General features: G+C 35.9%; 1 protein-coding gene across 1 annotated transcript in view; it reads left to right on the top strand.

The window, feature by feature from the left end:
• Positions 1–13994, top strand: part of ajap1 (adherens junctions associated protein 1) — a 46579-nt gene extending 32585 nt beyond the window's left edge. The window contains exons 3-6 of the mRNA XM_017411360.2: positions 4071–4158; positions 4300–4542; positions 6543–6671; positions 7504–13994. Of these exons, the coding sequence (XP_017266849.1) occupies positions 4071–4158; positions 4300–4542; positions 6543–6615 (404 nt within the window). The 3' untranslated portion in view covers positions 6616–6671; positions 7504–13994. The remainder of the gene's footprint in view (positions 1–4070; positions 4159–4299; positions 4543–6542; positions 6672–7503) is intronic.
• The last annotated feature ends 1329 nt before the right edge of the window (positions 13995–15323 follow it).

Genomic DNA, 15323 nt, shown 5'->3' with positions numbered 1-15323 from the left:
ATGTGCTCTGTGGTTTGTAGGAGTGAAGAGGCTCACGCTCACCAAGCTGCAACTCTGTTCATAATGAGGGGCCTTTCCCACATTTTTCAGAAGCTTTTAAGCAAACACTGAGTGGGTGTATGTACCATTACCTCTAAATGGCTTTTTGAAAAGAATGATGGATTCTGCAACATTTAGACAATCAAGCTTGCACATGGACAGAAATAAGTCATACATACATGCCCAGTAATTTAATAGCCATTTAATGAGGACATCATTTGTCCAGCATTGCCTTGTTACAACTGTCTCTCTCAGAAGTCAAACTGCCTACAATAAAGATGCTGTCATATAATTCATAATTTAATCTGCTGGAAGGCAAATCAACCCTGGGTAAAACAGAATTTTATATTGTTGCATACACAGATTTTATGTACACATTAACGGTGGAACAATCCTCTAAATTAGTGATGCACAGTTCAGTTCAAGCCCTCAAATATCCTGCTCACCCTTGAGAATAGAGCAGTAATGAAAAAGGTCCTAAATCAGACACAGGAGGGTTTGTTTTCCAGTGTTTGGTGCAGTGAAATCTATTAAAACCATTGTAGTTGAAGGCAGTATATTTTAATGCAAACAAACAAAATCACTACAATAATTTTAGAATAATGATTTTAACAACAACAAAAAAAAAAGGATCCAGTGAAAATTCTTGCAGTTATTGTCAGTTATTTTCCCCTTCAGTAACACTCTATGGAGCCCCTCAAGTGATGTTATGTGCACAAGAAACTATCTGCGCACACCAGAAACTTTCTTGTGTGCATGGGAAAGTATGTAGTGCACAGAGGAAACTACTTGTGGGCACACAATATTAGATAAATATTAAATGGGCAAATTAGGCATTTGCCATGATAGGCTGCTGTGTAAAAAAGTGCAGAAAGATACAATTTTAGACTGGTTCTTTGAGAAATAGTCTGGTTAATGCAAACACAACATTAGATTTCAGTTGAGTTAAATGCCTTTTTAATTCTTGAAAAAAAAAATATCATACAAAAAAGTCATAGATTTGAAAATGACCAGATATGAAAATGAATAATAGCAGCCAACCTTTAGAATAGATTAACTGCTGCTCAATAATACTTTAAATATCTACAGAAAAGTCTATATTGTATTGTTTAATATGTTTAATAGACATGTCCTTTAAATTGTCATGAGCAAGAAGGTGAAAACTATATATTTCTTTCCACTTGAAGCACTTATAAGAACTAACATGCTCCTAAAGGTCATAGACAATCTTTGTTTTAATTTTGCTCTTTTTTATCTAGATATAGATCCCCCCACCCCCCAACTTGCACTTCTGGATGAACACAGAACTCATCTCTTGACTCATAACACCCACCCATGTGGTCTCTAATTTCTGAACCCATAAATATGCCCTAAAAATCAGGGTATGATAGGCCTAATGCTGTGTTTGCAGAGCTTCTAGGGTTCATTTGCTTCATTAAGAAACTGTACCAAGATTGTATGCATCTTTTGGCTCTAAATGGCAGCCTGATGTAACATTTAATGAGCTCCTCTGACTTAAGTACCCTGACTAAACTATTCACAAAGTGTTCTTGTTTACCAGCTGTGTCAGTAAGCTTCCTCTTATCTAAATTAATATAGTAGTTTCTATTGGAAGCTGAGATAAAGCAGAGCCTAATTCAGCTTTATAATGTGATTTAATCAGTTACATTTTACGGGGCAAATTTACTAAGTACAGCTTTTGGTTCAAATTCTCCAAACTGCAAGTTTGTTCTTTTTAATCTAACATCAATGCAAGGTAAAACAATTCTCAGTAGACACCTCAGCTATTGATTAGGGTCAAAGGCAATCTTAGTTGGGCCTGAAGTTGAACAGATGTTCGTTTGAAACCGAACAATTTCAAATTCAGCATCAGCCAGAAGCAGGCAGAGAAGCAGATGGGAGATAGAAAGGGGGCTTGCTGAAATTGCAAATGACTGTCTAAACTAGTTAATGTGCCTTTGTCATGGCAAGGGACTTGGTTGCATTGGGAAGCCAAGGCTTCCCAGAGCTAACCGGAGATATCATTAATCCGAGCTTGACCAGCTTGGCCTTTTCCATAGCCCTGCCCACAGAAAGTTTATTATCAAGCAGCAGGGTAGCAGGGGAGAGGTTGTGTTCTTTTTCCAAAATGACCGAGAGTAGCACTTCCTTTTGAACGTTTCCAGAAGACAAATTGGCCTGGATCAGCAGCTAGGCAGCTGGCTGATGGAGAGGTGAGATGTATACAGGCCGCATGGGCATTTTCATCAAAACGACTTCTTTATATTTATTTATTTTGTCCTCCTGCAGTGTGTCACCTGCTGCAGTGTGTCATTCTGTCCTGTTTGCTCTCATGCTCTATCACTCAGCCTCACAAATGCACCTTAAAGTGCAGTGCAGTGGTCTTGAACTAATCCTTACTTTAAACATGTACTACACAGTTTTGTTTGTGGATTACTGTCTTTGATAAAAGAAAAGGGGGATCAGCGCACACGAGAGTCTTAAGAGGGTAAATCAGAACACTTCCTTTCTACTTCAGTTATCAAGAACAAATGGGGCGAGACGAGAAAATTTTGGCTCTTCACACATATGTATGCTGTTTAAGAAATCTCAAATAAGAAAAAGGTCAAACAGTCCCACTAAACTATAGCAACACTTTTATGGCTTTTTATTGTCCAGACAGCTAAACAGAACAAAGCTTTAACTCAGACACCTGGAAGATGTCAGTGTGTGAAATTGTAATTACACGGTTTTCACTGGTTAGATTGATTGTACAAAGGCATGTGGGTTTTGTAATCCTCCTTGAATCAAATAACACCAGGAAGATTACAAATTTGTTTTTAATTCTCAAGCGACTGCTCAGGATCCAGTAGACATGTGTTATCATTCAACCAGTATCTGTTGCAATTTTAATAGTAAAATAATTGGGTTTCACATGATAGATATCTTGAGTCCAATTAAAGAAGTGCATGGAGATTTAAGACAATTATAGGCATGTCAAAGTTTAACATCAGCAGATCTAAGCCTTGACCTGTGAAAATATCCATCCTGGACTTAATTAGATCTTCAGTTTAGAGGCAAATACTTATAATACAGATTAAAAACAAGAATAAATAAGCACAGGAAAGATTAAATGAGGCATCTGTGATTTCTTTCAAACTGAACTATTTCAAATTTTGACATTTACAATGAATCCTCCTTTATTTATTTATGTTTTTTTTTGTTTTACAGATTTATCATTCAGTTGCCTAGCTGAAATGAAGCTTTAATGAAGCAACTGCAAGCTACCCATCCATCACCAAATAGGAAATAAAGTTAGCAACAAACTAAAAATTGCCCTCAACTTTTAAGAGAAACACAAAATAGAACTTAAAGAAGACCTCAATGAACTGAACACAAAAACAACTCCAAAGGAATGCTAATGTTGTTTGGTAGCTGAACGTGAAAGCATATTTTTCTGTGATGTGTGCCATTTTTAAAGGAGGTGATTCTTCTCATTTAAATAGGTTCCACTGCTGTTTCCCTCAAAGGCCCTAAAGATCAATTAATGCTTCTCTCTGCTGCCTACTCTATCTGTTTCCATTTTCAAAGTACGCAGATTGCCTTTCAGGATTATCTTTTGATCGCATTTTTTTGATACAACATATCAAAATTAGCTCCTATTTAATATTGAAATAAAAGCCTTGGGGCAATTTTTTTCTTACCTTGAGGTGAATAAATCTAAAAGCATACCAGTTTTTAGTTAGATGAAGTCCTTTCCAAAAAGGCTTGGTTTGAGTGTGGTTTACTTTTTTAATGCCAACAAAATGAAGTGTTATACAATGAAAAACCTGATCTGATTTACCCCTCCATGTAATTATTTAATCACTGAGAAATTATGATTTATAATATTTTACTTTTTGAATGAGTTGTGCTAGAAACTCAGTGCAAGTTCAACAAGTTTAATCAAAACAAGAAACAAAAGAAGTGCACATCTCAGCAGTGTGAACAGTAGGGTTCCTCTGAAAATGAGGGGGAAATATTTTCTAATGTTTATTTCTGTTTTTCTGCAGGTTTGGCAGTTCACCAGATTATCACAATCACTGTGTCTCTCATCATGGTTATTGCAGCCTTGATCACAACACTCGTCCTTAAAAACTGGTAGGAAAGATTCCTTTACTTTTGATACACAGCTGCAACACTTTATTTTTTTTATTTATTTCCAGAACTTTTAATAGCTTAACCAAAGGTACAAGGTATGATTTTATGTTTGCTTCTTGTCTTTGGTGCGTGTTTTTGTAGCTGTGCACAGTCTGGAAATGGCCGCCACAATAGCCATCAGAGAAAGATCCACCAGCAAGAGGAAAGCTGCCAAAACCTGACGGACTTCACCCCGGCTCGAGTGCCAAGCAAGGTGGACATATTCACTGCCTACAATGACAGCCTGCAGTGCTCACATGAGTGCGTTCGGACTGCTGTCCCCATCTACACAGATGAGATGATCCAGCAGACACCTGTCTACAAGACCTCTTACAACGGAAACAGGTATGCATACACATGACTGACTTAAAGGGATAGTCTGGTCACTTTTGAAGTGATGTTCTATAAAATAGTTGCCAATAGTTTGTATAGTTAGCATCAGTCAAAGAGCATCGGGTATGGAGAAAAGAGCAGAAGAGAACTCAAAAGCAACATATTGTTGTGAAAGAATGCTACATTGGCTAATATTAAAACTCTTCACATTTACATGACACCATTTGTTTAGTTTAGTAGTGTTCATTCCTGGTCCTGGAGGGTCAGTGTCTTGCATGTTTTAGATGTTTCTCTGCTTTGACACGCCACATTTGAATGAATGAGTGACTAACAAGTTTCTGCAGAAAGTGAAGACTTGCTGAAGAGCAGGGAAACAACTAAAAGATGCAGGATAGTGGCCCTCAAGGACCAGGATTAGACACCACTGGTTTAGTTTCTTGCTCCACTGCACAATGCAAATGTGCACAGATAGTGTATGTGTCGATGGTGCTGAGGATGCTGGATGTATCAGTCTGGCTAATCAGCATGTCTAGTCAGTCCAAAGTTTACTCAACTCCTGGTGGACTGACGCATTCAGCAGCCTTTCAGCACCATTGGGACATACAGGGTCTATGCTCAGCACACATACATTTGTGTAGTATCATGGAAAATGTTCAGTTAAGAAAACGGCAACAAACTAAACAAATGGTGTCATGCAAAAGTGCAGAGGTTTAATATTAGCTAATGAAGAGTTCATTCACACCTGTATGACATTTTTGAGAAAGAGTTGTTTTACAAGCCTGAATAATGGTAAACAAAGGGCCATCATTTTGCCATCCATTAGCCAAGCCTGGATGAAGACTTCTGCCCTTTTCTCCAGATGCTGTGCTCTATGAATGATGATGATATCATGACTGATAAAGTACTAAGTACTGATAACTATTTGACAGAGCATCATTTAAAAAATGACCAGAAAGTGGATTCACTCTAAATTATTTATTTTTTCAGTCAGAAAAATCCATAGTAATAAATCTATGAGGTAATAATAAGTTGTTCTAAAGATCTTATAACTTTCACATTAAATTGTAAAGTATAAAATCAAGAGAAAAGATATAACAAAACAGAGAATCCATCAAAATGGCAATCCTGGATTTGTCTTTTTTGCACGTTTCTTTCAGTCACAATCAGACTGTCAGAGGTTTGTTTGAGCAAATCTCAACACAAATCGGTTGACTTCAACACTGTTATTGCCTGCATCATTCTTCATCTGCATGAGGCCCTGCTAAATGGTGTCTGAACACAGTCAAAGCGGCTGACAAAATGCAGGTTCAGCTGATTCATTGCTAATTCATTTTTCAATTTATAGATGCAGGACAACAAGATTTATCTGAACTGCTCTTTCCTTACTGTACTTTAAATGGCACATGTAACATAGGCTGAAAAATTTTGCTCAGTGAATTCATATTTACCAACTCAGGTAATCTTCGCTTTTTATTTTTAATCAAAGAAATAGGCAAAAGTGTTTAGATGATGTGTCCCCTCCATTTGATTTAAACTGACAGGTGTACTGGCAGAGACCATGCAGTCATTATGTGGGAGGTTTGACAGTAAATTGGCAGAGAACTGACAGTGTTTATTGTCTGTGTGAATGAGAGCAACGGTCATCTAAGCTACTGGGCCAGCAAAGATGAAAACACCTACTCAGTGCATCCAAACCCTGTTATGGATTCATTGCAGCACATTGGCAGGGAGGGTAAAATAATTTATTTAGTGTCTATATTTAACTAGCACAGGTTATGAAGGATTTTTATTGGTATACACGTTTAACAATGTCACTTCTGATAAGTGAAGCAGTTTTTTTGTGTTTGAATGTGACAGCATTACAGTGTTGACTGTGGCACTGGAGGGTAACTAGGGACATAATTAGACCTTGAAGGACACATTGTAAAGTCTCAGATGTAAAGCACTTCTGGTCTACATTACCTTCGCTTCAATCAGTTTAATCTTCTAACTACTTGTTTTTTTTCCAACAGGCCTTCTCCCACTGAAAGACAACTGATACCTGTGGCCTTTGTGTCGGAGAAATGGTTTGAGATTTCTTGTTGACGAGCTGAAGGCTTTCTTCATGTTCTGTGGGAAAGACATCATGAATTCACGCTCTGGTGGGTACTGTTCCACTTAGTCTCCCCCTGCAAATCATCATCTGAGGCTTAACTACCTCCATCCTCATGGTGATGCTGCCCCACTTTGGGAAAAGAGAGGAACTTGGCATATGTTTGTTATTTGTGGCATGATTATGCTCTTTTCTGTGCTCTGTGCAGTCATAAAATGGGTTAAAAATCCAGTTCAGAACAGTGTCACAAGTCTTTGTCAGAGATAAGAGACTAATTATGCATACATTAGCACTGTATGGTCACAATTATTTTTATCCAAAATATTAAAAAGCATACTTTTTTCAAAGTTTTCCTGCACCAGAGAAGAATTCCACTCAATCAGGACACATTTTAATGCATGACTAAAATATACCAGAATGGCCTAGCATTTGAAATTCAAAGTGTCAACATTAAACACATGCTCTGGCCTCGCAGTGTTGGTGAAAGCCAGGGGGAGGTGTAACGTTTGCTATTGACCCAGATTTTCAAAGGAATATATTGCCTACAGGTAATGTAGAGAGAGGACAGAGCCTAACTGTTGTCTGGACACACATTATTCACTTCAGCTTTCCATGGCATGCTCTCGGTATTGCAATCTTGAAATAAACACTTCTTATCTCTGCAAACTGTATGTAGGTATTAAATTTAAGTGATTTTGATACAGTGTACAACTGTAGTTTGGCTTTTAATAATAAAAATAGGTTGCATGTTTTGCTGCTTAGATTATACTGCCTGTCCTCTCCTAAACAAGTGGAAAAGAGGCTGTATTTAAAATCTTGTCTGTGTTATACTGGCCTCACAATAATGAGTAACTTTAATTTTCTTCTCTGTATTTTCACAGGATCCTGTTGGAAACAAGAAACACACAAAACAGCTTATTTTGTAAAATAGTGTAATCACTTCTCGGACACTGGTGAAGATATTTATTTTTTTAGAGATATCAAGCAGGGCAGGTGCAATGTGCTGCCTTTCCATCTTTCCAGAAATCTACATTCATTTAGATATAGAGTATATATAAATATATTTACAGGATGTATGGAAAAAGACTGTGGACATCACAGATGTCTCAAGGAAAACATTTAAGATTTGAAAAAAGGAGCCCAAGGAGCTGCTTTGGGTGGAAGACGAACTGTATTTCTGAACAATGTGCCAATAATGCCACTATGTGCCACAATCTGGGTAGATGGAAGTTTTACAATACCTGAAGGACTAAACAAAGAGAGTTATATTAACCCTGTATCAACTCCAGTTATGTTTTTTGTTTCTTTTTTAACAAAATGTAAAAATACTATAAATGTATTTGAAAATGTTTTCAAATAGTTTTAAGAAATGTGTTGCAAGAGAATCTAAAACATATTTATACAAATCACTATTCTATAAGATTTGGAAGAAAGACAGTGGAAACACAGAGGTGGTTTATGCTTTATTGGATGGGGAAGAAAAAAGTTTCTATCAGTCCCATTTTAAAATCAGAATAGTTATGTCTATTTTTGTACACTTAGGAGCCTGCCACAGTCCTAACAGTGGAAGTCTGGATTACCGGAGACCACTGTTAAAATAGTTTAAATATTCCCCCTTAACAAAAATGACAACACAAAAAACATCTTCATGCCAATTCATTGCCCGCGTCAAGTGAGAATTGTATCTGATTTAGGTTAATGGAAAATAGACAAAAGGCTTGTATGGTATGGTACATGCTTTAATAAATTGCACAGCAGAAAATTCATGTAAAGTTTGAATAAACACAGCCACGGCATACTGCAGAGACTGACAGGACATTCATACTGTCTTAGGTCTGTCAACCATTCGTACAAACATAGTTCATATTAGTATCTGGGAAAGCAGCTGTTTCAGACTAAATTCTGACACTGAGTCATGAGTTAGACAAATACAGGTAGTTCAATAACTGAACATCTACAGACTTTGATAGGTTTTTTAAAAAAAACTAAATTATAATCACAGGCTCAAGAAGATTGTGAACCAGTTTTCTGGAAGAAGGAACATAAAAAAAACAACTTGTAAGAAAATCCCAGTGGGGTGTCCTTTAAGACCCAAATGATCTGCATCATGTTCATTTTTATTTATTTCTTTTCTTTTTGAATACAGGGACTAAGTGGGAAGGTATTCCCTTATGGGATGTGATGTGAAGGTTAGCCCTCTCCAGAGCCCGATTCAGTGTTTGAGACAAATACTTCCACCGTATTAGAATTTCAGCTATCACAGCCAGGATGTTAGGAATGTAGATAGATTCCTTTAATTTGTGGTGAAGTAAAGTGAGCGAACAAAATTTATTCAATAGATCTGACACTTCCTTACAGTTCAGTTATGGTAAGGGATCAACACCAGCCAGTTACCCACTACTAAATTGGTTTAAACTGTCTCTGTGATGAGAAGGATAGTAAAGCTCTCCTGAAAACTTCCTAATACCATTAATTTTATTAATATTAAATGTCTGGATTCAATTACCTTTGTGCTATGAGGCTTTTGTGGAAGTTGTCTAATAATCTACCTTTTATTGTGCTGTAGGTTTGTACAAAGCACAAATACAATTCTGTAATTGTAAACATTTCTGGCTGCTAACAGCAATATGTACAGATTTAAACCATGGGTCCGCTGGGTGTTTACAGTTATTTTTCTGTAATTTACTAAAGTGGTTTCTAGACTCAGTTCCTAAAAAAGGAATCAAAGAAAACAGGTTGTCCCAGTATGTCCAGTTAAGTTGTTTTCACACATGAGCTCTGAAGATGTTAAAGAAAATGTGCAGACATTTGGATCCAGATATTTTCACAATAACTGTTCGCAGAAACATTTTACAGTGGAGGAGATTTCCTCTAGAGATTCTCTCTCACAGCTAGAAAAGTGACAGAGGGGAAGTGGGGAAGTATCTCATTAGGCCACACATGTGGCTAGACATGAATAGAGTACTGTATGAAATTATTTTTAAAACTTTTGAAAGTGTAACTGTTAGCAATGCACAAATTCACTCTTTTGATCACTTGCTGTAAATGCTTCAGAAGATTTGTTATGTTTGCACATTACTTATCTTCTGAAGATTTCTTCGGTTAAAAAAACAATCTGTAAGAAGTTTGGATCAAATGCTACAAATAGAGCTTTAGAACATGAGGATTTCAGTGCATGTGTGAAAACAACTTACGCGTAAATGTGAGCCATTTTGTTACGAAGATGGATTGGGGGAAACACTGTGGTGCAAAACCTCTGCTTTGGCCCATTCACAACATGAAAACCACTCTCATGAATGACCCACACCAGTTCAGCCTCACACAAGTCAGGCTGTCTTGCTTCTTTGACATAACTTATATTTTTTTGAATGAAGAGTGCTATCTTATTCATCAGAGGGTTATGAAACTTACTGTAAATTATACACGTGTAAATGTATTTTCTATATATTTGCTTCAATTTGTGTACAGGTGTGTTCTATTTTTCAAGAGCTTTGCCTTTTTTGGGGAAGGTTCCAGCTAGGTCGGGGATAGTGTCTTTGTTTACATGTGTATCTACAGTATTTCTTTTAAAAACACAAAACTAACCTTGTGCCAAGCTTCTTTTCTGCACTTTCAAGCAGTACTTGTATTATATCTTTAGCTAACCAGTATAATACTTCAGTAGACGCTGCAATTGTTCGCTGAATTAGAAAGTGATTTCCAGGTGGAGTCTCTGAAAGTAACAGTGCTGAGTGGTTTTATCAGGTGTTGTAACCATATCTTGAGTTTGAATCCATTCATGGTTGGCTGGAAAAGTAATGAGTTGAACTTCTTCACATTATTTATAAGTGAAATTTAATATAAATTTTGGAAGAATTAAAAAAAAGGAAATCTAACAGTAGCTGCCAAGAAACAAACTAAACTCGATCTAGACTGGGTTGCATTCATTTGTTATGTTTTTCATTTTGTATTTGTATATTCATGTTGCCACAACTGCCCGAGAAAGGATATGATCCGTCACGTTCTTCACTGGAATGACTGCAAAAACATAATAACATGGCTTTTGTTGGTGAATTCAATAAGGAAAAGAAAACAGACATTTGTGAAGTACACAGTATTCTTGTTATTGATGTGACCACTGCATATTCAAAGAAAAAAATAATCAAAGATCAGAGTTGATGAGAAAATGTATTTTTCACTTCAAGCTTTAAAATATAATTTTGGTTTGTTTTATCTTTGACCATATTTTAACCATGTTTTACCATATTAGTTGTGGCATCAGCAGGTCTCTTCTCAGTTCTGACAGACAGATTTTCCTGACAACATTTCAAGCATGTTAATGTGTTAAACCAAGATGATGTATGAAAACAGCTGCTGAACGACTGCATATTACCATTACCCGTTAGCTCACTGGTGTTTAGTTCAAAGCACTTCTGTGCCTGAGTATAGCTTTGTGGTAGATTCTCAGTGTTTTGTAGCTTTGGCCAGCTTTGGTTTTAATGAATTTTGTGCTGATAAACAGGATAAACTATAGAATGTACACACAATCAAAAATATTCTCAGAAGGCTGTAAAATCTGTCTTAGTAATGGAAATCAAGAAAGGGCATGCTTAGAAATGTATTTTTCGGACATTATCTCAAATTAACAAGTTAACAATTTCATAATCTCATGAACACAAAGCTTGTTTTGTTAACAGTTTGATGCTGCCATTTTCTCAAGATAAAACTTGTTTTCTTGAGAAGATAGAAGTCCTTGAAAGCTTGTTTATTCCTAAAAAAAAAAAATCAAAATCACAACAAAAGGTGTCCTTTTTCAACAAAAAATATTCAATATGGTTATGTTGGCAACCAATTCAAGGTAAAATTTCACAACAAGGAACATCCATCATTGATCAACAAAGGAAAAGAATAATATGAAATGATGAAACTGGATGTAGCATGAAAACAAGAGTTTTCACCATAATTATTTCTTAATCTTGAGAAAACAAAGCTTGCTTGCTTTAGATAAATTGTCATCTAACAAATTAGCTAATTGTGATATTGAGAAAATCAAAATAAATAGCAGCAGGTATGGCCTTTCTCAGCTTCTACATTTGATTACAGGAAGCTTGTGATTTCCTTTATGCTTATAAAATTGGCTAGCTATAAAGTTATTTACAAATTGTATGATGGTTGACTTGCCCTGCCAGGCCTATTTGTAGCAGTGTTCTTTACAAAATGTCAACAGTGAACTTACCGATTGCAGTGATGGCCAAATCTACAAAACAGAAAAATATTTTTCTTTTTTTTAATTTCAAGTTGTGCTAAACTGAACTCAATTTGTCTTTACAGCCGATAAAGGCCTTCTGATGATTGTTAGACCATTTGTGACTACATTTGTTATCGGAACTGCTGTGAACTGTTTCATCAAGAAAAAAAAAGTACTTGACATAAGACATTTCTGTGCTACTAAACAACATGTGATAAATGTGAAATGTCAGTGTGAGCCCTCTAAACATTTTTTTTACAAAACTCTCAATGACTGATTTCTGATTCTGTGGATAACATAGAATTAGATAACTTGAACAATAAAAAATGGTTTCAGAGTTTTACTTCGGTTAGCTTGGGAAACATTATTTGTACTGGCAGATAGCTGCTGGCTAAAATAAAATCACTTGGAACCCAGAAAGATGCGATTGCAATAAACGTGCACGACAAATGTTTTATACAGGACAGAATGTTTTAAGACATCAGCATACACTACCTTCCTTTTTTACGTCTGTAAAATCTAATACAAAACAACCTAAATGTGTTCTTTCATTTCTTTCAGTTTGTGTTTAAAGTTAAGTGTGGTGTCTTGGAGCTAAGAGGGAGTAAAACAGTTCCCTTTGGCTGGTCAAATCTGATTCAAGAAACATCATCTGGGCGCAGTTGGGTGCATACCTTTTTTACAACAAATGATTACTTTGTAGCTCCCATTTCTGTCTCTTCACCAGTCTATGAAACCTTCTGCTCCCCTCGGCACAAAAAAGCTATAAATCAGGAGGCTTTTCTGACAACACAAAACACAAAGAATATTTACAAGTCCTGTGATTCCTGTTTGCATGTCAGATATACAGAATGGAACTTATTGACATACGTGTTGTGTGAATTAGATGTTGGCTGAATATATCCCCCCCAACACATTGTTTGAAGCATTATCATGAGAGGGATCAACAAAATGACTCCATTTTATTTTTTCAGTGTCTGGTTAGCCAAGAAACATATTACACACATGACACTGATAGCGACAAGGTGGTGGTTTAAATTTTTATCAAAGACAACAGGGTGTTCAAAGAGCTAAGACTCAACGAGAGGAGGAAAATATTAGGTTGGACAATGAATCGATTCTTAGCTGTCAGGAATCTGTAGCTCCTCAGTCATCTTTTTAGGAAAATCACATACTGTGCGCTTATACTGTAATTACAGCAGAGGGCTCTGACTTTGCTCTTGGGTCATGTTTTTACCTTTCTATTCAGAAGAGCCAAAACACTGTCAGTGCTTATCCATATAGTCAAAAAGACTTTAGGAAAAAAAAGACATTTTGTTTGCAACATCCTCTATTTTCTCATAACACTGCCTTTAGAGAGTGAGTAGGAACATGACCTAAATCTGCTGTGGATTCATAAAAAACGGCCTCTAGCTCTGTAAGATGCCTTTCCAACTAAAGGTAGACCTCTAATGAGTGTCACATCAAGGAGAGTTGAAAAATAGGTTTCAATGGAAATAGAGTAAAAGAAGATATATAGTTCCCCATTCTTTGGGAGTTACAAGCAGGAAATGAGGGCAAAGAAATAACAAATAAAATAACAACAAATCATAATCATCATAACCTAAGTTTAAAAACCCATATTTAAGAAACTTATGTTGATTTATTTTACATTGGGGAAGGGAAAAGACTTCTCACATGGGCACAGTCTGTTCACTCAAACTGACTGCATTTCATACCTACAATGAAGAAAAATGACTCTAAGTTGTGTTGTCGCCATAAAAATGGAGAGTTTGTACTTTGTGACTCTTAAACTTTTTATATTTGTGTTTAATATATCAATGAGTACCTCTGTTAACTTTTGTATAAGACCTATGACTATAATATATACAAACACATTCACACACAACACACCTCCAAAAAAAAGGGACTCCAGTCTGTCTCTGTGACGGCTAAACGTTGTATAACTTTTGTTTTGTGTCTTCTGAACCACATCTCTTCCTTTTGTAGTTATTGGTAAACGTTTCAATTTCCAGGTGACTTTGATTTGGTTACTCTTGTACTAAGCTCTGTATTTGCAAGCACTGTAAATGCGATTCTCACTGATTCGTCCTCTGTACATTTAGTACTCTGATGTTGCTATTAATAAAACGTAAAACAACATGGGCCTGTGCTATAAGATGTTATTTGGATTGAGTTTAGGGAGGAAAAATAATTGCACCAAACAACACAGAGTAAAAAAATATCTGAATCTGAATTGAAGCTCAGGCCTGATTCAATTGTCAGAGCAAATGACATGCTGGATTGTAGGCCACTATGCTTAGTTACCACTTTAATGAATAAATAATTATCTTGTTATGCTGAATACTACTTCAAACAAATCTAACAACCACTGGGCAGAGGAGCACTAACAATCATTGGCGTTCACGCTGTGTGACACTGAATTAAAAGTTCTTCAACTCAGAGTGAACACATTTATTGTTTTCACTGAGAAGAAGTCATTTTGGACAAATTACAAAATCCATTTTCAGAGACTTGGGAAGTTCTCCAAAAATGCAACAAGGCTTAAATTTATTTCAGTTTTTACTAAAGGAAACACAACAGCTCCATTTTATTAGAAAAGCATAAAATGTAATGCCAGCAGCACACCAAAGAACAACAATAAAAGGATGAAAATGCCTCTTAGCTTTCATGTTACATAACTTTTTCAGAAAAAGACTCATCTGATCAAAGAAAAAAATGTACCCTATTTTTGTAAACTAGTTTATTCTTAAAAACTTGGCTACATTTCTGCACAGTTACTGTGTTGCTGCATCCCTGCTTAACACCATTTCATCTTCAAACTAACTGCATTGACTAAATTTACTTTTATAACATACTCGGCAGCCAACATGGCTTTTTTTGATCATATATTGATAAGATGGTTTCTTGTGCTGTGCTGCTTGAGGGTTTAAAGGTCATATGTTTGGCCTTTACACAAACATTCCTCCACAATCCCTGAATCTTTTGACATTTTCATCCATTGTAGATGCTGAAAGGTCTACTTATCTTTTATGTTGTTTTTTTTTGTTTTGTTTTTCTTAAATTGATTGACTCAAAGCTTTTTTTAAAAGATAAATTGGGGAATCAATTTTTGTGTTCTGTTATCTTACAGTTATTCCTATTCACTCAGTGTTTGCCAACTAACTGACAGTGACAGCAGCTTACGTAGCTGGATTAAACACAGTCCTCCAGATAATGATAAAGAAATAAAAGGTATAGAAATGAGACTTTTGAAAACACAGTCAGCTTTCTTTTTGTAATATACAGGTGCTGGTCATAAAATTAGAATATCATGAAAAAATAGATTGATTTCAGTAATTCCATTTAAAAAGTGAAACTTGTATATTATATTCATACATTACATACAAACTCATATATTTCAAATGTTTATTTCGTTTAATTTTGATGATTACAAATGACAACAAATGAAAATCTCAAATTCATCATATCAGA

The sequence above is a fragment of the Kryptolebias marmoratus genome, linkage group LG8, assembly GCF_001649575.2.
Source record: "Kryptolebias marmoratus isolate JLee-2015 linkage group LG8, ASM164957v2, whole genome shotgun sequence".
Lineage (NCBI taxonomy): Eukaryota > Metazoa > Chordata > Actinopteri > Cyprinodontiformes > Rivulidae > Kryptolebias > Kryptolebias marmoratus.
The sequence above is the reverse complement of the archived record's forward strand: the minus strand, read 5'-3'. Positions and strand labels throughout refer to the sequence as shown.